Below are 26,597 nucleotides of genomic sequence, written 5' to 3'. Positions count from 1 at the left end.
TATTCTCAATATTGCATAATTTATGAACACAAGAAAGAATGATATTTAATCATTTTCATCAGTATGGACCGATATATAGATAAATAAATGATTAAACGTAAATAAATAATAGTATGCATATGTATTAGTATAAATGAATAATGTTGCATATATTGTTTACAAAAAAAATTCTATGTAAAATGCCACACAAGGATGTCTGTGAACATTCTGTGATGGCACAAATGAATCATTGAATCAGAGTTTGGAATCGATTCATTGAAATGATACAGAGAACATACCAGATCTAACATTGTTTTTGCTACTGATGTTTAAATCAGAGAAGCTATTAAAATTCTTTTTTTAAAGTCATCGGACAAGAAAGTTTCAGAGAGTTAGTCAAAACTTCATGATATCCTCAATATTACATAATTTAATCATTCCATGAATATTAGACATTTTTTTCTTTTTCTTTTTTCATTCCATGAATATTAGACTTTGCGCTTATATTGTTTAATTTAATGAGCAAAATGGTATATGACTCCATGAGTTATTATACTCATAATTATATCTCACAACAACATAGATGTGTTTTTTTTGTCTTAAAATTCTATGGAAAATAGTTTAAATATTAATCACGTGGTGATTTGTGGATAATCCAGTAAATCAATTAAAACCTACTTCATCTCATTTGATTATTCTAACAGATAGTTCCTATTCTCAAGTTTGATTGGATGAGCCACATTCAAAGCCACCCTTAAGAAAAACGTATTACGGTTTCCACAAATATATGAAGCAGCACAACTTTTTTCTTCATTGAGAATAATACAAAATGTTTCTTGAGCATCAAATCCTCATATATCAATGATTTCTGAAGGATCATGTGACACTGAAGACTGGAGTAATGATGCTGAAAATTCAGCTTTGCATCATTTTAAACGGCACTTATAAACATTTTACAATCACATTGCATATATTCAGTTACCATCCAGCTGTAACGTTTAGTGTGTTTGTATGTGAGATTGCTTGCGAGTCTCATCACCCGCCTTGAACGGAGTATTTATGAAGCACAAGTGCAGCCCAAGTTCATTAGCACAAATCCCACTGAGCCCAAGCGTGTGCGTTTGACTGTCTCTATCACTGTTTCTGGCTCATTTGTGGGTGCCCTCGCTCACCTCTACAGATTATGGTGCTGTGCCGGCTATCGACTGTCTCTCCGCTGTCTGTTTTCCCTCTCTCTCTCGCCCTCCCTCCCTCTCATGATGGTAAAAATATCTGCAGACAGCAGGAACACACAGGCACCGCTCTCTCTCTCTCTCTCTCTCTCTCTCTCTCTCTCTCTTCCACCCATGTGATCTCTCAGGCAGGCAGGCGTCGCTGTGCACAGTCTCCAGTCCTCAGCTAATGAGTCTTTGTGTGTTTGGAGCGAATGAGAGCGAGTGTTCGGGCTGTTTTAGACAGCAGTGGAGACCGGGAGTGCACCTCTCTTTACCTCTCTCGCCCCGGTCTCCTCTGTCGTGTCTCCGAGAGAAATGGAGGGCCATCATTCAGCACATCTCATCTGGCTCTGAAAGGCTCCTCTGAGAGAAGTGTCGTGGTGAGAGGGAGGAGAGTAACGCGCCGGTGGACGCAGGTTGGTGCATTTCGAAGCGAAAGCATGACTCGTGCCCTGTTTCTGTTCTGATGTGTCACGCCTGGCCTGATGGGAAATCTGAGGTCAGCTTCCTTTGACCTGCAGTGTATCGGGGGATTTGCTGGCTGAGACGCTGTAGAAATGTGTCAACTGGTTGAGGTTTTGCATTAATAACCAGGTAGATTCGTGTCCCAAACTAGTCGAGATGAGGAACTTGTTGTCAAGTTAACTGTTTACAGTTGCTAAGCAACATTGCAACTTGCTGCATTAATGTAAAAATCGATTGATGCGCTTCACAGGTGTACGTCAGAACTGTTTTATCAAATGTATATAATAAAAAATATAGAAACATATGTATAAATAAACTTTTTTATATAATATATATATGTAAACCTTTTTACATAATATATAAACCTTTTTTATAGATTAATTAATTAATTAATTATATGAAATATACATTTTCCCTAAAATATGTATTACCACATGATTGTATTAATTTATAAAAAAAAATTATGGATTAATTAAATATATATATTATCGCATAATAGGTATTACCGCATAATTGTATAAATATACAAAAAAAAAATTTATAGATTAATTAAATATAGATTATTCCAAAATATGTTTTACCAAAAAATATATTACCTTTTTTATAGATGAAATAAATATACTAAATATAGATTTCCAATAATATGTATTAATGTATTTATATATATACATTTTATGTATTAATTAAATATGTGAAATGTAAATTATCTGAAAATATACATCACCACAAAATTATGTAAATATATAAAACACTTTTATAGATTCATTAAATATAGATTATCCCAAAACATGTTTTACCAAAAATATATTTTCTTTTATATAGATTAAATAAATACAGATTTTCTCAAAATATGTATTATTGTATTAATATATAAACATTTCTAAGTACTAATTAAATATATAAAAGATAAATGATCCCAAAATACGTATGACCACACAATTGCATTAATATATAAAACCCTTTTTTATAAATTAATTTAATGTAGATTATCCCAAAATATATTTTACCAAAAGTACATATTACCTTTTTTATAGATTAATAATTCTTCCCAAAATATGTATTATTGTATGAATATATAAACTTTGTATGTATTAATCAAATATATGAAATTTAAATGATCCCAAAACATGTATCACCACATGATTGGATCAATATATGAAACCCTTTTTATAGATAAATTAAATATTTTATAGAGAGATTATCCCAAAATGTAAGTATTACCACATACTTGTAATTATATATTTATTAATACGTTATTAATATTTATTCATATGTGAATCTTTTTTTTATAGAATAATTAAATATAGATTATCCCACAAGATTTTATTAATATATAATAAAACCAATTTTCCAATGAGTGAGCAGCAAAACTAACTATTGTGATATACAGTTAGCGTGATGGTGATATAAGATTGTGGTCATGCTCCTGAACCCTCTATAGCGCTCAGCCTCCGCTGCCAAGAAGTATTGATCTCTATAGGTTGTCAGTGCTGCATCGGCAATGCTAAAGTACGTGTGTATTTGTACATGTGTGTGTCCGTGTTGAACAGAGCTCGTCCGGGGAGTGGCTGTTTTGTGTCTTCTGGTTTTTTGCTGCAGGATTTTCATTTGTAACATACTGCAAGGGTTCTGTGGAAAACTACAGCAGCTAAGAGAAGACAAAGGGAGAGGGAGAGAGAGAGAGAGAGAGAGAGAGAGAGAGAGAGAGAGAGAGAGAGAGAGAGAGAGAGAGAGACAGAGAGAGCTAGAGATGTAGTAGAGGAGAAATAACTAGCTGTGTGTGAGAGTCCGTATCTCTGGTACAGAGTCAGCTCCTGTTACCTCGGGTTAGCTGGAGATGTCATGCCCAGTCATTGTGTCAAGAAATGGGAAAAGTTGCTCCTCTCGCTGTAGTCGCAGGATCTTCAACGTCCACCGTTTTAAAAGCTGCAAGTAGCATCTTCTGCAAGAACACAGAATAATAACGTCATGAAATTTTGCAGACCCGAATGATTTTCTTTCACAGTTATTTCATCAATGAATTCCCTCTGATTACAGATGAGGCGTTGCATGAGCGTTTATTTTCAGATCTTGTGTGTGTGTGTGTGTGTGTGTGTGTGTGTGTGTGTGTGTGTGTGTGTGTGCTGTAGATGAAATGAAAAAAAAAAATAAAAAAAAAAACAGAACGACTCTCAAATGTGAAATTCACTATTTGTGCAAGTGTATTAGCATCTCCATGGTAACCGTTTCGGGTTATTGCAGAGCAGCGCTGCATCCGCTGAGGATGGAAAATGCGAATGGATTTTCAACAAGGGGAACTAATTATGATGATTACGAGAAAATTGACTTACATTGTGTCTCCAAAACTAGAGAAGCCATTTCCAATTATTGCGAGCCTCTTACATCTGGCCGGACCGCTGCGGGAAACAGCGGGAAACGGCGGGATTGCTCTGTTAGTGCGGTTCATGTGAATGAGTGTGAACACTGCCAACCCTAGTGTGCATAGATAAAAGATGAGTCTCGCTCCGCTTCCAAACGGACTCTGACGCGGTTTGACTGATAGCCTATATGAACGCAACACGGACCAAAGACATGTAAACGAACCAAAAACAGGACATGATGACACAAGCTGAGACTAAAGAGGACAGAATGCTCAAGCGTACCTGTTTTTTCTCGTCATAGTCGCAGTGTTGCCCATCACTGTTCAGTTCAGGCATCAGAACCGCATCTCCTCACTGCAGATCTTGGTTTGTGTGTGTGTGTGTGACGGAGGGATTCCTGACGCTGTTTTGACTCCTTTACACATTTCATAAGCTCTTCACGAGCTGATAGCATCATATGTAGATTACGCACATACAACGAGCGCATTTATCCCAGAACACAGCATTGTTTTGGATGTTCGGTAAATTCTGTCACGAAATATATAACATTATAAAAAGCTGACCAATCAGGTTGTGAATGTGAACATATCCCTGTGCCTTTAGATTCAGTGTTAAAATGCAAATGCCAAGCGAACCGAAGTGTGAACACACCAGGTATCATTCATGTCTGTTTCACAAATGAACGAATTATGCAGTAAAATGTAATACATTGGTTTAGTTGAGCATTAGTCACACATGCATTTCACTTTACAGGTTTGCAATGATAAATAATTTAAATTCATTAAAAATTTAATGTTATACAAATGGACATCAGCCCAGATGATTTCGTAAAAATTCTTATCCAGCCATCACAAATGACTAGAAAGGTCATGAAAAGGTCATGATAATTGATTGGTCAAAAAGTGTGGGAAGGGAACCAGTGTTATTTTAGTATCAATGACATACTAAAAAACGTAAACTGAAAATATAAAAATAAAAACATTCAAAATATTAATAAAACAATAAGTTTTATTAATACGTTGAATGTGTTTATTTTTATATTTTCAGTTTACGTTTTTTAGTAATTTTGTTTAGTGTTTTTGTAATTACAAAAAGTATATATATATATATATATATATATATATATATATATATATATATATATATATATATATATATATATATAAATAAATTTTATTTCAGTTTTAGTTTTAGATATTTTAGTACATCAAGTTAAACTAAATAAAAAAAAGAGAAATGTTTCTTTGGCAACTAGCTGAAATAAAATAAGTTTACTTTTTATATAGTTTTTTTTATTTTTTTTACATTTATTGTATTTCAACTAACACATTTTTTTATGGTTTTATTAACTTAATAATAACCCTGGTGGGAACATTGCCTATCAGAATCAAATAATTTCTAGACGACTACTGAGATGCTGCTTTATGCCGGTACACAATGTATGATTTGGGGCTGTCCCGGACAAAAGACGACCAACTGTGGCGATTTCTGTGGTTGCGGCTCCTAAACGGTCTAGTGAGAGAGGTTCAAAGACGCTCTTGCGACCAAAGATAGCCAGCTATAATTTTCTAACAGTGTCAGAAATTTTGCATGATCATCTCATTGTGTTACTATGACCTACATCTACAGACTAGCCAATTAAAATGCAACATGAAATGGTGTATTGATCAACGCGACATGGTGCTAAAACTTAAAACTACTTTCCTCAAGCTCCATTTACCAAATTAACATGCCAAGTTGGCCTCTTTTCCCTAGCCACAACCACGTCCATATTCTCTTTCACTTCCTTTTTTTTCAGCACATATAAAAACCTCAATTGCCAAAGTGCGATTCATCTTGCTCTATTTGTTTACCACTAGCGCATGCTGATGACGTTTTATTCTTCTATACTAACTTGAGTCGTAGCCTACAATCAATAGGTGTCATCATCGTACAGTCTACACACGTCATATACCCAAGTTTATTAGATCCATGTTGTACAGTGTGATTTGTAATGATCTTATAGGATTGCCGGAATCACACAGTCTATAGCAGGCGTTAAAGGTAACCTAGCATGTAGCCTTGTAGTACATACTGAGTTTCCAGTGGATTCTGTTGCTCCAGAGGTTCAGAGTAGGTCTGTGGAGAACAGAGCCGTGTTCTGTCCTTATGGGAGTGAGACACATTCCGCAGCACTGCTGTGGTTTGGAGACCCTCCAGCTGCTTTCTCCCCCCCCATACACACACACACACAGAGGAACAATAGGCCTCAGCTGAGACCCATGGAGCCCGTGGGATCGAGGCTGGTCTTGCCCAGGGGTTAAACTGGGCCGGAACGAGCTGGAACAGCGTTCCAGTGTCATGCAAGATTCCGACCCTTTCTGAACCCAAAGGAATTGTATTGGGTTTTCTATTCACTAATGGATTAGAAATACAGCACAATTGCTTTATGATGTGGAAATATGATATAGATTGTCTCACACTGCGCTTAACCCTGGGTTGTTGTCATTCTAAACACCGCTTTTAACCCCATTTCACACTTGTAATTTAGATGCGGGGTTAACTCCGCTTTTTACCCGGGGTTATGAAACCCCGCTCCGCTTTTGCACTGATAACCCCGCGTTGCAGTGCCAGACTTGAACAGTGTGAAATGATGAAAAGCCGCAAGATTGAGAAGCATCTTTTAAAAATGTAAGTTATTTTAACTTGAGCGCCACGTTTTTGGAAAGGCGTGTCATGCGCAATACGTTGCAAAAGAGGCAAACGCAACGGTGAAGCACATTATGTATAGAGCCTTTGTGTAAACATATTGTGTGCAGCATTCGTCCAATCTGTGACACTGACACCGCAAAATGCGCAAATATGCAAATAAGGACATTAGGGTTTAGGAATGTATAGTGTGAAAGGACTGTTAATGAATACCCAGGATTAAGTGTTAACCTTGTGTAAATTCTGAGCAGTGTTAAGCGTGAATCAAGATTACCCAAGATTCCGTTTACCCGGGGTTTAGAATAACCCAGGGTTAACTATTTCAAGTGTGAAAAGCCCTTCTTAAAATCAAAGGTTCCAAAAGTGATGCCATATAGTTCCCCAAAGATCCTTTCAGTTAATTTTTTATTTATTTTTTGCATTGAAAAGGTTCCATAATGCCAATAAAAAGCAATTTTTAATATTAAAAAAGATTTCTATGTGAAATAAATGCTGTTCTTTTGAACTTTCTATTCATAAAATAAATACATTTTATTTTTCACAAAAATATTAAGCAGCACAACTGTTTGATTATAACATATAATAATCAAACACACACAACACTGATATATTTATTTAAAAAATAGATTTTTTTTTTCTTGAGCATCAAATCATCATATTAGAATGATTTCTGAAGGATCATGTGACACTGAAGACTGGAGTAATGATGCTGAAAATTCAGCTTTGATCACAGGAATAAATTACATTTCAATATATATTCAAATAGAGCAGAGTTATTTAAAATTGTAATAATATTTCACGATATTAGCATTAGAGACTTTCAAAAACACAACTTTAGTATATGATATTGGAGTTATTTTGACATTTACCCACATTTAATACTTGTAGCTACCTTAAGCTGACTGTTATAGGTTATTGTACTATCATTTTTATTTGTGTAATTTTTTATATTTTCTCCAACAACCCAAGCATACATAGCCTGGAAATCCAGACCCAAATCTGAAACATTAATGGTCTGGCATCGACTAATGAAACTCGGCCAGCTCGAGGGGCGGTACCAAGCATGCATTTGAAAATCTCACTGCACGCAATTGGATAACACTACAACCAATCACAGGAAGATCATACGCTTAGCTACCAGCGGAGCTAACTGGTAGATTAGACTCGTGCCGTATCCGGTCGGCAAAACAGCAAAAACGCTCTTCTTGCAAAGGAAGGATTCGAGCGCCGTCTTCTGTTCCTCTTTTAGATAAAAAGCCAAGTCTAACTCGTTCATTGTAGCGGCCAAAGCCGTTTCAAACAACTGGTGTTCATCCATAGCCATCTTGCAATGTTTATAATGACTGTCGTCATCTGTTTAGCTCGCCACTGGCCCGCCTATATCAGATAACCTGATGTGATTGGTGCAGCTCGGATACAAGGTCATATTTAATGAGCATCATTACTTGACGCCAGAGTAACTCGCTGAGCAAATTCAACTTGTGCTCTCGCGAGAACTCTGGATTTCCAGGGTAAAGCATACAAGCCTATGGTGAATAAAACTAATTGATAAGGAAAAAAAACTGTACATAATAAATCAGCTTTTCATTATGCAGAATTATGTGTTTCATTTAAACACAAACACAACTATCTTGCAACATAAGCAATGACATACATCCAAATGAACGAGACGGAGGGAAGTTAGCGAGGGAAGGGCATAAAACACAGCCCAATTTTTAGTGTTCCTGTACCTCGAAAATCCCAGTTCATCAGCCGCTCTGCTGGGATATCAGACACACACGATGGCTCTGTGAGACTTGCAGTGTGAAACAACACATTCCCTCCTTCAGTAATGAGGCTGCCAGCCAGTCGTCCTCTCTCTTCTGCGTCGTGTGTGTGTGTGTGTGTGTGTGTGTGTGTGTGTGTGTTTCACTCTTCTCATTTCTGGCTCAATTGTAGCTACAGAAATAAGCAGGAGACGAGAGGGAAAAGATACTGTCAGGATGTGCTGCTGCTGCTACTGCAGGTTTAGGAAATCTGTGTGAAATCTGTCCAATCCAACAGGTTAAACAAGAACAGGTTTATTACAGGCAAGAGCAGAAATCTACATTTTCTGGAGAAAGTGAAACCGGTACTTGCCGTACCTGTGCAAAACTCAGCATCACCATCACCAGCACCCCACCGTGTTGGGGTTGGTTCCCAGGGCATTGCTACATGGTTGCTATTGGGTTTCAGAAGATCACATCTAAACACACATGTGACGCACATTCTATATTAATGCATCATGTCGCTTGGCAACCATAATCATCCTTCAGGCTAATTTTAAGTGGAATGATTCAGTTTCTCTTGGGTACTTCACTTCATTGTAAAAACAAGTGATTTTCGTAAAAATAATTTTTTAAAAATCTGAAGATCCAACTCTTTTTTACAGCCGTCTACCGAACAGCCGTCTGCCGTCTTTTCCATTGAGCCTTTGAGTCTCATTTCTTTTAATTTTCAGTCATGCCGTGTCCTTGTACTATGATTACTAAATTCCTGAAGCTGGTTTATGAGTGCAACTCTGAAAACTCATCTCAAGTTTCCAGTTTGTTTTCTTTCCTGAAGACACTCTATCAAACACAGACAAAAGTGACTTCCTGGAAGGTTGAGGTAGAATTCAATTAGTATTTTTTTTTTCCCTCTGCTTCCATCTGTGGTCCTGTGAGGCCTGGTGATCAATGGCAGCGAGGAGGAGAGGAGGATGTGTGTTCTACCGCTTATCACTAATTGAGTGCTTTGAGGATCAGAGTGAATGGAAGCTTGATATAGAGCAACGGCAGCTGACCACTTTTCCAGTGGCCTTGGTTTTGAGACGAATTACATTTTAAAGTGTAAAAAGCAAAAAAAAAAAAAAACATTTTTGCATGTGTGACTAAAAAAACAATTATGGAATTGAGTCAGAAATTATGATACAATATGAAAAAAATTTAATAAAATACTTATGCCATTCATTAAACTAAAATTATACATGCATATGCTGTGGATAAAGGATTATGCTAAATGCATAATTATAATAATATAGTAAATGTGTATATATATAGAGAGAGAGAGCCAGCAGCGTTATCACCCTGTAGCCCAAGACTGGTCACCCACTGAAGGTAAGCAGGACTGAGCCTGGTCAGTACCTGGATGGGAGACCTCCTGAGAAAAACCAGGTTGCTGCTGGAAGAGGTGTTAGTGAGGCCAGTAGGGGGCGCTCCCCCTGTGGTCTGTGTGGGTCCTAACGCCCTATTATTCTGTCGGGGACACTATACTATCAAATAGCACCGTCCTTCGGATGAGACGTTAAACTCTCTGTAGGTCCTGACTCTCTGTGGTCACAAAAAATCCCAGGATGTCTTTCGAAAGAGTAGGGGTGTAACCCCGGCATCCTGGCCAAATTTGCCCAGTGGCCTCTGTCCATCATGGCCTCCTAATCATCCTCATATACACTGATTGGCTTCATCACTCTGTCTCCTCTCCACCGATAAGCTGGTGTTTGGTGTGCGTTCTGGCGCAATATGGCTGCCGACGCATCATCCAGGTAAATGCTGCACATTGGTGGTGGTTGAGGAGATTCCCCCCTTTCATATGTAAAGCGCTTTGAGTGCTGAGAAAAGTGCTATATAAATGTAATGAATTATATATATATATATATATATATATATATATATATATATATATATATATATATATATATATATATATATATATATATACTGTATATATATACTGTATATATATATATATATATACACACACTTATGCATTTGGCATATATTATTTATATGGCTATAAAAACATTTATACAGATATATAGAATAAATATCTGCTAAAGTAAAGTAAGAATAAATTGCTTTTATATATGAATGTTCTTTAATTAAATAAAAGAACAATGAAATATATATATACTATAATATACTGTATACTGTGTGTGTATGTGTGTGTACATACATGCATACATACATACATATATATATATATATATAAAAATTATGTTAGATTCAATTTATCACGATGAATCAATTTCACAGCACTGATGTATATATATAATATAATAAAATATAATTAAAAATAGGAGAATTTGGGGAGAATTTGCAATGGTGTATGAGAGTTGCAGTCATTTACATTGACATGGTAACAGCGATTTTATCAGTGACTCTGATTGGTAGATCTCTTTCCAGGATTATGTGTGGAGTAAATATAATTTTCTTGAAGTGTGGTTGAAATCACACTGAATTGTTGCTTCTCCAGTAGCATGCATCATTAAAATGCAGTTATCACTAAAATAACACAATATATCATTGCAATGTTAAAAATCCATTTTCCTGTGGAGAAAATAAATGTGATTTTTACTTGAAGAACTCTCTCTTGTCTCGTGCAGCCTGACGGCAGCCATGAGTGGGATTCTGAAGAGGAAGTTTGAGGAGGTGGATGGAGCGTCGCCCTGCTCGTCACTGAGAGAGTCGGAAGAGGAGGAGATATCGAGCACTGAGAGCGGAGACAGCAGCGACAGCGTCAACCCATCGGCCTCGCACTTCACACATTCTTCATCAGCAGCAGCATCATCATCCTCATCATCAACACACATGCTGCAGCGGACAGGTGAGACAGCAGAAAAACATTGCTGTAGGATTTCCTTTGAAACAATTTTTTGTAAATTTGTAGTGACAGTAAGCTGACAAATGATCATAACATTATTACTGATTGAATATTTAAAAGAATGAGAGAAAAGTAGCCTAGTTTTAAAAAGAGAAAGGTTGCCAGGCCATAAAACTGCAAAAAGGGCTAGTTATTATAATTCTTTTTTCCCCCCATCACCTTCATGTCGTTCCAAAACTGTACTGTTATTTATTTTTCAGTGAACCACAAAAGGAAACATTTTGAACAGTCACACAACATTTCATAGTGACCACATAAAAAATGAAAAATAAGCATAAAAGTATTATAAAATGACTCCATATGACTATTTTGTTTTATTTTTTGGTGAACTATTCCTTTAAAAGTAATGACAACTGGCACAAAACATTGTCTCATTCCATTAAAGCACTGAATTGTGGGTATACGAGAAGGAAGATGGGAAGTGCCGTTTCCAAGAGAATGTCCCCAGGGAAAATGCTAGCTCGAAATTGGTAGCAGAAAATAGAAAATGGTCCTTTGAAAGGAACATTCATCACTGAGATTTGATATCGATCGTCATCATGCTGTCTGAAGGGGGCTTGAGAAAATATCCATCATCGCAATAAACGTAAAACATCTGGCCCAATGCCGCTAACTATTAAGAAGCTGAGATGGTATTTACGTAACTTTATAATAAGACATTCAAGAGCAGTTCACCTGAAAAGCACCAGTCATCATTTCTAGAAAGATGCATTTCTGACACATCCAGTGTCTGGGTAGCTGCTGCCAAACTACATAAAAAGCTTAAAAAAAAGTATCATAAAGCAAATAATAAGCCATAAAGAGTAACAAGTTATAGTAGTGTACTTTAAAGAATACCATCGTATTATCAATCATAGTACACCATTGTGTTTCTGAGTGAATTTCACAAAACCTGTCAAGAACATGTCCGGGTCATATTTCACATGTAATCTGAAATATAAAAGTAAGAAATTATATTTTGCATAGAAATGGTATCATACTTTCAGACTTTTTTGCATTGAGACATTGTTTTCATAATATTACCTAATTACAATAATAAGAATGTGACCTGGAGGTATTTTTTTATTTGTGTTGAGATTCACCTTTCCATAGTACAAAAACGTCCTTGCAAATTTTTTTTCAACCAATCACACACAACTAATTCTTCTTCAACACTGAGAAACGTCTAGGTTACTAATGTAACCACTGTTCCCTAAAGGAAAACTGGGAGCCTGGGAGCCCAATCACCTCCAAGTGGTAACAAAATGAGCCAATGGACATTGGCCAGTGAGATTTGCATGCCGGGTTACACCTACCCGTACATACGGACATATGGGTATAAATATGACCGGCATTACTCACTTCATTCATGTTTTGCTGAGGAGCTGAGACAGGGATCCTGGCTATTCAGCAGTGGTTCAGGGCTTTGGCAGGGGGGATGTAACATTCCCTCCTTTAGGGAATGAGGGTTACATTAGAAACCTAGACGTTCCCATTCAGTCAGTCAGTTCAACGTTACGTCGGACTGACGTCATGGGGTCCCTATGGAAAGCGCCATAGCCACTGAACTGTGTTACGAGTGTTGGAGACGCAGATGCTGGCAAGCTGCCGCGTGCCCTTTCGGTAACTACTCTCACGATGTCGTAACCTACCAAGCTCCCCATGTAAGCCTAAGGGGAAGTCCTCCATAGCAAATTGGATGGAAGGGACAGGACTTACTGTGTGGATGGTCATAGCTGCTGTACGTGGAAGAGTGCTTTGGATCTCAATTCCCATTGTTTTCCATCCATGACCAGTGTTGTTAACGCTGGGAAAGCGTGTCCCTCTGCCGAAAGGATGCTGGATGAACTCGACTCTGGATTCACCAAGTGGGGAACGCTTGTATCTCCCTGTTAGAGAGGAATGGCCATCTCGCAGACGGTAAGGTCAGTCACTGTGCACATGTCCTGCATCAACCCCGGCTCAGAACTACCCTTGTGCATTGAGCGCTTTGGTCTGCAGGATGGCCATTGTGTCCAAGGTGGAGATGGTCTGTCCAGCGGCACTGTGAGGCTTAGCAGCCAGAGCTCCAGGTGGTGACACTTTGCAGGCATATATGCACCGCAATTGCATGATAAATAAATAAATCCCCACAAATCCCCTGACCACCCCACAGTTGAGGGTAGTGAGAGAAGAAAATGTTCAAATGTGCACTAATGTACCTCCATACTACCAAAGCTCTTCATGCACTTCCAGGAAGAAAGGCAGGGGGGTGGGGCAAGGTGATCTTCGCGTCGCGCTCTGAGTCCCGGAACCAATCATCCAGACCACGGGGGGTTTTCCCGCCGGAAAGCTCTCGCTGTAACTTTCAGTCTCCCAAAGTGTTGAGCAGACCCTCGCCTGTGCTTTTACACACAAGCGGCGGCTGGGCAACAACAAAAGGGATTCAAGCCTTTATGAGAAAGGAGAGTCATGACCCGCATGCTGACGCGTCATGTTGCCATGCGAGAACATGAACCACCCATGAATGCCGTCTCACTAGGCATGTGAGACAGCGATAGTATCCGTCAGATGAGTACGGGAAACGACTGCATCCAGGAATGCACGGACGGAGAGACTAATGATCTAACATGAAGAGGCGTGCTTGCTCTTTTAGGAAATCTGCTCTTACGCGCCAAAGCACAGAGAGGTGAAATGCTGCACTTATCTGTGCACAGCCCTTTTTAGGATGCGAATCACCACTGTATGCGCCCTCACTCCGGCAGGAGAGATCTCCTCAGAAATAAGCTCTTTTTAGCAATTAAAATAGCTGTTTCTCTGCACAAGAATCCACTTCACTGGAGTGACTGGAATGAGCGATCGCTATTCACAACGGCTCGGCTCCAAAGCAAAATATGAATGAAGTGAGTAATGCCGATCATATTTATACCTGTAGGTGTATACAGGTAGGTGTGGCTCGGCATGCAAATCTCACAGGCCAATGTCCATTGGCTCGTTTTGTTACCTCTTGGAGGTGATTTGGCTCCCAGACGAGATCCCATGACGTCAGTTCGACGTAACGTCGAACGTGACTGACTGAATGGGAACCATTGTTTGCAGTAAAGTGCTCTGCTTCAGTTCTGAACTTCCTGAGTCAGACGAAAAAAGCCACAAAGAGTGACCACTTCTAAAATAAATACGGATTAATTAAGGCCAAATAAACCGAGCTGTGCTGTGAGAAGTTGTTTTAGGAAGCCGGTTTTGTCAATCATTCCTGATTCTCTACAGCTTTTTGCCCCTGTTAAATTCGAGCTCTCCATCACCTCTCTGAGGTCTTTAATGTTTTGTGACGCTCCTCCACTTTGATTCCGTCATTAAAAATAATTAGAAGTTTATGTGCACCTTATGTCTGCGGATGACCCACAGTGCAGCGAGTCCCGGAGGACGTCTGATTCCTCCTTTAGAAAGCGTTGCTCTTTCAGCACAGCTTCAGAGAGAGGTTATGTCTACATTAAGATGTGAAATGTAGCTCATGATCGTAAATGTTCAAATCAACCTGCTGAGCTGGATACCTGCAACTATTTTCAGCAAATGAAACATGATGAAAAGCCAGTGTCTGTTAGATGCAAACCCTTTGGTGGCATGAAAGGATAATACACATGGCACTAAACTGATTGCCATATTCATTTACCTTGGTATGCACATGATACGGCAATGTACACTACTGTCCAAATTCTTCCGGTCGGTAAGATATTATAATATTTTAAAAGAAGTTCCTTTTGCTCACCAACACCGAGGCTTAAAAATACAGTAAAACAGTAGTATTGTGAAATATTATAACAATTTAAAATAACTTGTTTTCTATGAAAATATATCTGAAAATGTTATTTATGATCAAAGCTGATTTTTTAGCATCATTACTCCAGTCTTCAGTGTCACATGTTCTTTGGAAGTCATTATAATATGAGAGTTAATATGTTAAATTAAGAGTTAAATATAACCTGGAAGTGTACGTTTTGTTTGTTTGTTTGTTTTTGAGTCACCTATCCATAGTGCGTCTAAAGAAAAAAGACTTGTTTCAGGACTCTCGTGTAAAACTGAAATTGCTTTTCAAGTCATTTTCTCAAGCAATCAGCCTCTGCCTAATTCTTCTTCAACACTTCGCCTCTGCACTCAGAAAGCTCAGTTTGCTTCAGTTCTGCTGGAGTTCCTGAGTCAGACTAGGTTAAGCGCAGTGCACACATTCATGTGTGTGTGTAATGTATTCTGCTGGTGTTTCTGGGCGGGGGACCGGCAGCAGCAGATGGTTCTTATTTGTCCTGTTTGTGTCAGACATGAAGGGAGCTGTGGGAGAGAGTATCAGGGAAACTCCACTCTTGTGGAGGCCAAAACTGGGGATATTTATACAGGCTATATTTACCATCCCCCTATAAATGGCCAAACAATAAGAGCCAGAGGCGTGCAGAGGACCGTGGGACCACTAGAGGAGCAGAGGAGAATGTCTTACTAACACAGCTGTGATATACTCCTTTACAAAAGTTTCATAAATATACACTTCTAAAAGTGATAGTAAATACATTTATAATGTAACAAATCATTTCCATTAAAAAAATGCTGTTCTTTTGAAACTTCTATCAAAGATACAGTATGAAGCAACACAACTGTTTTCAAAGTTGATAATAATCAAAAATGTTTCTTGAGCGGCAAATCAGCATATTACAATGATTTCTGAAGGATCATGTGACACTGAAGACTGGAGTAATGATGCTGAAAATTCAGCTTTGATCACAGGAATAAAGTAGATGTAAAATACATATTCAAATAGAAAACAGTTGTTTTAAATTGTAACAATATTAGTGTTTTTATTTTATGTTATTCTAATTTTTCAGATCAGCTAAACCATCTTAAACCAGCAAAATGCTTATGAAAATGCCACTAAATGAACAGATTAATGAAATTTATTCATTTTCATTCTTATGCACCAATAACATTAAAAAAGCAATATTTATCCTTTTTTTTAAATATTTTTTAAATATTTAATTTTTTACTTTTAAAATTTTAAAACAAGCAGTGTTGGGGGTAATGGATTACAAGTAATGTGAGTTAAGTAATCAGATACTTTTTTCAAGTAATTATTAAAGCAATGCATTACTTTTAAATTCACAACAAAATTTAAAGAAAAGGTTACTTTTTCAAATAAGTAACAAAAGTGACTTTGTTTTTCCATGTATTGACTGACAGCTCTCCTGTCCCCATGCTCTGAGAAAATGGGAGTAAGTGCAGAAGCGTTGGCCCTGTCCCAAATGGCACACTTCATTGCACTTGCAGACTTGTGGACTTATAATGGCCTCCTCAAGCGTGTGTCTGTTTAGTCTGTTTAATTTGCATTTCCTTCAGCCTGAGGCTTATTCATTTCACTTTTAGTGTGAAACAGCTTTTACATTTGCCAAAAAAATGTATTATTAAAAAAAAACAAAAAAAAAAACAAGCAAGCCCAGACCAGGTGGGAAAAAGTAACAAAAAAGTAACGTAACGCAACGCATTACTTTGCACTAAAAGTAAACAAGTAATGCAGTTAGTTAGTTTTTAGGGAGTAAAGCAATTTTGTAATGCATTACTTTTAAAAGTAACTTTCCCTAACACTGAAAGTGCAGAGTAAAGTGCCAACTTGTTAAATCAGAATAACTTTAAATAAATTAATTTTAATGGACAGGTCGAAAGCACTGATTTGTGCAAATGAATCTTAGTTAGGTTTAAATCAAAGCCGCTATATACTGAATATACACTGCCCGGCCAAAAATTGCTGTTTGGATTTAAATAGGCAAATGCTTAAGATTCTATGATTGGATCATTATTGCAGTGATTATTATGTTTCTAGCATGTTATATGTTTGGCAAAAGTTATGTTAACCCTAATTCATTCCTGTAGCTCTAACAGTATTGCATTGTGCCAGCAACAGCAAGGTCATGGGTTTGATTCCCAGGTCATGCATGAACTTATAATGTATAAATTGAATGCAAGTCGCTTTGGATAAAAGCATCTGCCAAATGCATACATTTAATCTAGATAAATCATTGTGAAATTCTGAATATTGGAAATTTTATATTGTCGACAAAATCAAATATTGTAAACAAATTGAATTACCAATCTGTAATTTTACTTACCTTTAATTTAATGTCTTTTTAGCATCGTCGATACTGAAGCGAGAGAAGCGGATGAGGACGAGGAGGGTGCACTTTGAGAAGGTGACGGTGTATTACTTCAGCCGGCGGCAGGGATTCACCAGCGTGCCCAGTCAGGGTGGCAGTACACTGGGCATGTCCAGCAGGCACAGCTGCGTGCGCCAGTACACACTGGGAGAGTTCGCCATGGAGCAGGAGAGGATCCACAGAGACATGCTCCGAGACCACTTGAAAGAGGAGAAACTCAACTCCATCCGGCTGCGGGTACGCGAAAAGAAAACATACGTTTGCTATTGGATATATTGCTGTGTGAATGTCTTCAAAATGTCACCTTTTGCATGCTCCTCAGTTGACGAAGAACGGCGCGGTGGAGTCCGACGAGGCCAACGCTCTCACACTGGACGACATCTCTGACGATGACCTGGACATTGATAACACAGAGGTGGACGAATACTTCTTCCTTCAGCCTCTGACCACTAAGAAGCGACGTGCTCTTCTGCGCTCATCCGGCGTCAAGAAGCTGGACGTGGAGGAGAAACACGAGCTTCGAGCCATCAGGGTGTCCAGGGAAGACTGTGGCTGTGACTGCAGACTCTTCTGTGACCCCGAGACCTGTACATGCAGCCTCGCCGGCATCAAGTGTCAGGTATGATGAGCAAACACACACATAAACCTGTTAGACACATGTTATCACCGATGAGGAATTCTAGTTCTAGTTCTAATTATTTATATAATAATTAATAATTGAATGAATGGTTGCACTCTATTTTACAGTATACGTGCAATTACATGCACTTAGTGTACTTACCCTAGGAAAATAATGGTTAATATAATGGGTTAAGGTTAGGGCTAGGTTCAAGGTTAGTACCTAGCTATTACCCAGTTATTGCTATTACTATAATAAGTACATAGTATGTACTTGGGGAAGAGGACTGTAAAATAAAGTGCTTACGAATAAATTAATATTTCAAGTTAATCAAACAAAAATCTCACACACACTCACACAATAAAAATTATAAATTAAATAAAGTATGTCTACTGATTTAAGGAAATGCAGCCTATTTTTTTTCATAAAAAAAATGCATTGTGACATTTACATTTTACAATATATATATATATATATATATATATATATATATATATATATATATATATATATATATATATATATATATATATATAAATAATGTTATACGTGTACTATTAACATTCAAAAAGCATTATTATTATTTTTAATAATAATTATTTTTAATTTTTATTTCTTTAAACCATTAAGATTTTTTTGCATTGTGACATTATTTTCATTACTGTAATAATGCATTCATTTTACTTTTGATTTTCAGTGATGATTCTAATTAGATTCTCATTAATGTACTACTCATGTTTTTACAGTATATCTATTTTGCAATAAAATTAATATAAAGACAAATACGACCATGGTGTATAAAGATTTTGCAATGTAAATATTCTAAATTATATTTTTTTTATATTTTACTAATAACTATTAAAATATTATGATTTTTTTTATTTTGTAATTTTTTTACATTTTTAAAATGATGCATTTTAATATTAATACTTTTTATTTGATTTATTTGACAAATTGATCATTAATATAATTTAAGGTATTGATTAAGGTAATAATTAAATAATACTTTTCACAGAACGGTAATTGCAAAAAGAGGTAAAACTTGCTTAATTGTCATCAAAATATTGCAAAACAAGCTTTAATTGTCATTAAAATAGGCTTCATTTAGCTTTTTTATTTAATTTTTTATTTTAAAGTGAACTATGACCCCAACATGTTCTTGAGACTCATTCAGTTGCTAGAACCACATCAGGTTTTGATTTATATCCCTTTAAGAGGGTCCTCATTCCCTATACTGTAGTAAAGCAAAGCCTATGAAAGAAATCTAGCATAGCAGACTAACAAGCATAAACGATTAAGACGTCTGAAGTTTAATGGAGGTATGCCCTGTTAAAACTGATTAAGATGTTAGACAGCAGACGTAGATACAGCTGGTTACATTTTACGCGGTACATCGAGTCTTCAGAAGAGAGAGGAGCTTTATTTAGAACATTCCTGCTGTGTGTAATCCTAAACTGGCCTGTGCTCAAGTGTTCTTGGATGTCCACAGGTGGACCGTATGTCATTCCCGTGTGGCTGCACAAAAGAGGGCTGCAGCAACGCAGCCGGCAGGATCGAGTTTAACCCCATCCGAGTGCGGACTCACTTTCTGCACACCATCATGAAGCTGGAACTGGAGAAGAGTCGTGAGCAGCAGCAGAATCCCGGATCCGTCTCGACGGTCGGCAACGGATTCCACAACGACCCAAACGGTCACTGCAGCCCGATGGCGACGGGCCAGCATTCACTGGAATACGCAATCCCGGATACAGTCCCGCAGACCACCATCATGCATCTGCAGTCTGGCGACGACATAGACGAGGCCTTGGAAGACGAGGAGGAGGAGGAGGAAGAGGAAGACGAGGAGGACGAAGAGGAGGACGAAGAAGATGACGAAGATGAGGAGAACGAAGATGACGAGGATGAGAGCAGCAGTCTGTGCAGTCTGTCCGACTCCAGCACACAGAGCTTGGCCAATAGCGACTCTGAGGAGGAAGACGACGACGAGGACGAAGACAAGACGGAGGAGTTTGACGCGGGATTGGCCAATAGCGAGGTGGCTCCGCCCACTTCCGTGATGTGTTACTCAGAGAATACGGTCACGTCGGACAACCAAACAAACGGCAACTCCTACTTCATCAACTCCACCGCGGAGTACTACCCGATGGAAAACGCTAGTCCATCCGTACTTTTAGCCTCTGCCAACCAATCTAGTGAGCCCTACATAGGGGACACGGCCTCCTATCAAGACAGAGTCAATGACTCCAGTAGGGTCATGTCTCAGGGTCCTTTCAATGTGACCGCTGACCAATACACAGACTTCTCCCAGCAGCCCGAGCAGCCATACGCCAATCACCACTTGGCCGTGATTGGCTGTTGCGCCCCAGAGCCGGATAAAAGCGTCCAATCCAAAGGGACCTTCCTCAGCCAATCAGGAGAGCTGAACCAGATGGAATTCCAAAACTATCTGAACAACAATACGCAGGATACAGGATACAACGCCAACGGGAACTGTTACGTAGCTGAACAGCCAAAGGAGATGTCTCGCAATCTGCCCGACGTTTCGCTAGCGGACAACACGAAAGGACCTACTTTACTGGACGCTTTTCCCGAACCCACTCCGGTTTAGATTAAGAAAGCGGCAAGAGTATAAAAGCAGCCTTCGATGTTTCATTCTGACAAATTTCCTGTTTGACGTTTGGGGTGGGGGGGGCGGATCCAAAAATACGTATTTTTACTGAACTTTGCAAAGAACAAAAACGATTTAAACTGCAAAATCAGAGTGTGTGATAAGCGTTAGGTTTGAAACATTCTCTACGTAAGTATGCAAATGCAAACGCTTCTAGATTTCAATAACACAGTGGGTCTCGTTCACTAATATTTGCATGGATTATTTCGTTTTTGTATGCACACGAAATTTACGCCTAATTCAACACCTCAATTTGATCTCAACCTCATTGTAATGTTAATGAATTTGGAGTATTCTAGATGAGCGACTATGGCCCTGTTTACCCCTGGTATTAAGATGCGTTTTGGTCAATCGGATCACAAGTAGACGAGGGAGACACATTCCTGTTCACACCTGGTGTTTTAATCCGTCTCTTTAAGAAATCAGGAATGGTGAGAGAACATTGTGCTTGGTATGTTTTTCATCTTCAAACCAAACTTGGGTCTCCAGCCGACAAAGTTGAAATCCCATCTGACTAGCGCACTTCCCATAATGTTTATGTGTTAGACGGAGAGTATCTGGTATTTTTCGGCTGTTCTAATGCATTCAACCACATGAGCGTTTACACTACGAAAGCAATCCGGTCGACTACCTCTGGAAGAGGTCGAAAGTGGACAAGCTCAAAATGTTTAGACCCAGTTTACACCTGTATTTAGAGTCGTCCACTTGTGATCCGATCGACCAAAATGCATCTTGATATCAGGTGTAAACAAGGCCTTTGTGTTAGTCATTTGCATAATACATTTTGTACTTTCCGTACAACATTTTCTTTTACAGCCTTTCGTCACTCTCAGCAACCATATGACGCTTTCTAAAGAGAGTTTGTGCAATAAGATCCTCATATGCGTATCTGCGTTGTTATACAGAGAAACCCAGCAACTTTTCTTTCTTTTTCATTGTATATGATGAAATATATTTAAGATGACATAGCCTATCTACGTATGAAATGTAATCCTAAAGGTACACTGTGTAGGAATTTATCCCATCTAGCGGTGAAATTGTATTTTGCATTCAAACGAATAGTGCTCTCTAGCGCCTCGCTTTTTCAAATGCGTGTTGCAACTACGGTAGCCATTATGTACTAAGAAGATATGACAACATGTCTTCCAATACGCTCTATGCACGAACGCTGCTGACGTATTTCCGGTAGAATCTCAGCCAGCGTCTTTACTTCCGCATAGAGCGCTCTATAGCGAAGTGTACGAGCGGCACAACTTTCATAAAATTAATTTTCTCAGAAACGGAGACAACGATTTTAGAAACCGATTCGCTAGTCGGATTTTGCATGATATGAGAGAATACTCACCCTCAAAGTTGTCGATGTTGCTCGAAATATATCATTTAAAGCCCTTCTCTTTCTTACTCTTAGGTGTGACAGCTAACTGCCTCACAATATTGTTAACCGCTGGAAGTTCTTGTAAACAGCGAGTGTAATTTGCCATTATCTCCACCGAATGCTAGAACGGCTTCCGACGCAGCACCGGATGTAACTGGGCGGGCTGAGACAAAACACGGAAGCGATCGTGCATAGAGCCTATAGCACTTCATTGAGTTTTCTTTCGGGTGATGAGGTTTCGCCGGTCACGTTTCCTCTTAAATTGGCGACGAGGATTCCTTCTCCTGTGGCTCGGCATAAGTAAAAGGTAGGCTAGTGCTTTTTGTCCCTCTCTGCTATTATAGTTTTTCAAAATGGCGGAACGACATGGAAGCCTCCTTGGACTTACCCGTCCAATGTAAATAAAGATAAGAAATTCTTCGCTTACGAGGATAAGTCAGATCATTGGCAGAGGTAATTTTTGCACCAATGAGGACATATTTATGAATAAAGACATTGATTTTAGCTAATAAAATTCTTAAAAAACTATACAGTGTACCTTTTACACAACTATAAGGCCACTCAGAGTATGTGATTTTAGTTGCAGTTGTTAATTTTCTTGTGAATTAAAAATTTTAGAATGGAAATTCATGAAAACGTTTTGAAAAACAACAAATTTGTGCATACACATGTTTAGTGAATGAGATCCATTGTTTTTAATGCAACAGAAGTTATTCTAGCGCCACCTTGAGTTGCGTTACCTCCAGAACAAGAACTTAAAGGGATAGTTCACCCAAAAATGTACATTTTGTTTGGATTTACTCACCTTCATGTCATTCCAAACCTGTTTAACCTTCACTCCTCTGTGGAGAACAAAAGACATTTTGAAAAATATTTTTTTCAATGAGGTCCAAAGTTGCTTGGATTCCAACTTAACAATATCTTCTATTGTGTTCTGCAGAGGAAAGACATAAAAGTTTGGAGTGACATGTGGGTGAATAAATGATGAAAGAATCTTAAAGGGTTAGTTCACTCTTCCGCCGGAGGTCGACTTGCGTGCGCCAGTGATTACAGTTTATGAAGTTAAATAAATATGGATATTTTTCTCACAAAAAACAACGCTTCTCTTCAGAAGGCTTTATTAACCCACTGGAGCCATATGGGTTACTTTTATGATGGATGGATGCGCTTTTTTGGGCTTTAAAATCTCAGGCTCTATTCACTCATTTTGAAGCTTGGAAGAGCCAGGATATTTTTTAATATTACTCTGATTGTGTTCGGTTGAAAGAAGAAAGTCATATACACCTAGGATGGCTTGAGGGTGAGTGAATTATGGGATAATTTTTTGGGTGAACTAACCCTTTAATTTGTGGGTGAACTATGAGTCAGTGCTTGCAAAATGTTGGCCAAAAATTTGCGTTTACATACTAGCGTGAAGTATATTCCTGATCTTAGTCTCCTGCAAGGTTTCTTGTAATTTCAAAAGTTCTAGTTTTGAGCAGAAATGTGGATAGAACTTTTCTATGTATCTTGTGTTCGTGGTGAAAAAAAGAAAAACTGAAAAAAGATTGTTGCTGTTAGTGTTCTGAATTAAGTGTATATCTAAATGTTTGATAAAAGCATGTTTTTTTTTTAGCTTTCATCGCTGGTTTATGGTTTTGTAAGAGTTCAATGTACTGTAAAAGAGAAAATAATACTGTTGCGGTTTCGTACACATAATTCATGCTTTTAAAGAGTTGGTGAAAGCATGAAAACGGCTCTTGAAATATTTGCTGTTCATTTGCCTTTGCTTACAAAACCAAAACCATGATATTTAAGTTGTGAACACAATACATTTCCTCAACATAATTGCACTTTTCCATTGGCTGAGGTTACACAGAACTGTAACCAATCGTTACCTGAGCACTGAAGGGGGCGGGGCCATGTCTATGGCTGTGTTCCCAATGGAATACTTGCTTACTACTTACTGAATATTGCATAGTATATACAAGCTACTTTTTTTAAGGGTTCATTTACATATTTTCATATATGTCTTAACATATATGAACATAATGTTTTTACAATTGGTGAGTCAAGAAAGACAAAATTGTCCTCATATTACTTTCGGCAAGTGCACTGCATTTTTGGGCGTGCATTAAATACACATACTGCATACATAGTAGTATGTTAGCATGCTATTCTGAACACAGCCTTAGATAATGTTTTTACAACATATCTCCAAGTTTTTAGTGGAGACATAAAGGATGTTTTTTCCATGACACTAACAAGAAAATGATATATCATATCTATCTGCATTTGCTTTAAAAAGACAGATAGAAGACATAAAGTAGTTAGATAACAGATTTAACTTTTTAAACCAGATTAAGATGATGAAAATGCGGTCAAACTCTTTGTCTTATGAAACTCTGAGATACTAAAGTCTTACATTATATTTGGGATTATGCAGGGATTTCTGATGAAATGCACTTTGAAATGCATCAAGTTACTGCGAACGAAGCATTCCGTTTCCGTCAGGCGAAGATGATTTTAAAAAAATGTAATTAAAAAAAATTAAAAAACTAATATTAGGTTTGTACAATAAAATACTTTAAATTTATTGCATAATTGAAAGTATTGAATGGATGGAGGCCAGGAAGGTGAACAGATCTTTCTCAATTTATAGAAAATATTTTATGGCATGATGTGAAAATATTCTCTCAATAACTGTGCTAAAGATTTTGAGAGAGAGAAAAAAAGAGAGAATAATTCTTGTTACGGTTATTTAATTTAAAAATAAGCTATGACTGAACAAATCATTCTGAAGAGTTATTTGTGAAGTGCAATAGTTTACAGTGTGATAATGACACACATTAAAGCTAATGTTTATTCAAAGGAGTGAATTCATTTCGCATCAGATTTTCTACCGTGTTAAAGGAAAACCTCATCTAAAAAAAAAATTGGCATTATTTACTCTCCCTCATCCATCGTTCCAAACCGTTATTTGTTTTCCCTAAAAAAAAATCATTTTTAAAAAAATCTTCACACTACTTTAAGACAACAGATATATATTTAAAATGGCACGAGGGTGTTTAAATGATCACTTAATATACATTTTTGTGTGAATTATTACCTTAAAGCACTGACGAGTTTAGATTTAAAGCCGTTTTTAACGCACAAACATGATGCCTCTGTCAGTTTGTTTATCCTCTTGATGAAAAGTGAGTCATTGTCCAGTGGAGAATGTCTCTCAATAAGCTCAAGACAGGACAATCAAATGCCTTTTATGCCATCAACATTGTAGCATGACCTTGTGGGGCGGTAATGACATGATCAGATCCTTAAAAGGTGAAATGCATCCTTTAAAAACTCAATTCCATCTTAATATTGCAGAGACAACTATAAGTAAGACCTTTTCCCTCATTTATTAATCCAGACAGCAACTTTTTATGCTACAAACATGAATTATACCTCAAAACATTTGGCCTGGAGAGGTGTATGATTACTTTCCCCTATGGAGAGCCATTTCCGACGCATAATTAATGTCATAATTAAGTCATATTTATTACATACTCAGTCATAATTATGAGATAAAGGTCCAAATTGACGGTCAAAATCAAAATGATGAAATAAATAGTCAAAATTATGATAAAATGTCATAATTATGATAAACAATTCTGACTTTTTCTCATAACTATGCCATCAAAAGTCGAAATTGACAAAAACAATAATGACGTCAAAAATCGAAAGTGACAAAGTCATAATTATGATAAATATCATTTATCAAGTGTGACTTTTTGTCACTTTCGACTTTTGAGGTCATAATTGTTTTATCATAATTCATATTCATAGTCATAATTATGACTCTTAATCTCAATTTCCACTGTTTATCATATAATTATAATAGCAGCTGGGATCATGGCTGCCAGTGGTGCAGAAATATCCCCATGTAAAGATAAAGCAAGCGAAGTGTTCTCAGATGAATGTTGTGATGGGAATCTGGAGGGCGCAGCACTGGATCACTGCCTTGGCTTAAGTAACCAGTGGTTTACTTAAACGCGAATGCCTTCATTTTCTAATTCATTTTTACCATCGTTTCAGATCCTACGGAGGCAAATTCACACAGTTTTGCCTTCTAGAATTGATTTGTCTTTATTTCACCTCTTGACTTACACACACAGTGCTGGTACAACAGACCTCAATCTTTGATGCATTATGGGATATGAAAGACACGTGTACAGATGTGATGTCACTAAAGCGGGACCGGGTGTACTGGCACCAGACAGGAGCTGTCATATCATGATGTTACCAGTTAGAATCGCAGTTCTCGTTCTGTTTTCAGTATTTCTTATGAATGATCTATTATAATGTGTATTTATTGTGCGTTACTTAAACGGTATGTATTGAATAAAAATTCTCTTTGTTAAAGCGCTCCTTGTTGGGTCATACATCTCTAAGTGGGAAAAAGT

At 37.7% G+C, this 26,597-nt stretch overlaps 1 protein-coding gene across 1 annotated transcript; it reads left to right on the top strand.

The window, feature by feature from the left end:
* The first annotated feature begins 1,481 nt into the window (after positions 1-1,481).
* Positions 1,482-26,553, top strand: csrnp3 (cysteine-serine-rich nuclear protein 3). Its single transcript, XM_081368136.1, has 5 exons — positions 1,482-1,609; positions 11,088-11,308; positions 17,489-17,748; positions 17,834-18,130; positions 19,620-26,553. Exons 2-5 carry the CDS (start codon positions 11,101-11,103, stop codon positions 20,736-20,738), a joined length of 1,884 nt encoding a protein of 627 aa, XP_081224262.1. The 5' UTR covers positions 1,482-1,609; positions 11,088-11,100; the 3' UTR covers positions 20,739-26,553.
* Positions 26,554-26,597: the final 44 nt, after the last annotated feature.

The sequence above is a fragment of the Scardinius erythrophthalmus genome (genome assembly GCF_964197995.2).
Source record: "Scardinius erythrophthalmus genome assembly, chromosome: 6".
Classification (NCBI taxonomy): domain Eukaryota; kingdom Metazoa; phylum Chordata; class Actinopteri; order Cypriniformes; family Leuciscidae; genus Scardinius; species Scardinius erythrophthalmus.
The sequence above is the reverse complement of the archived record's forward strand: the minus strand, read 5'-3'. Positions and strand labels throughout refer to the sequence as shown.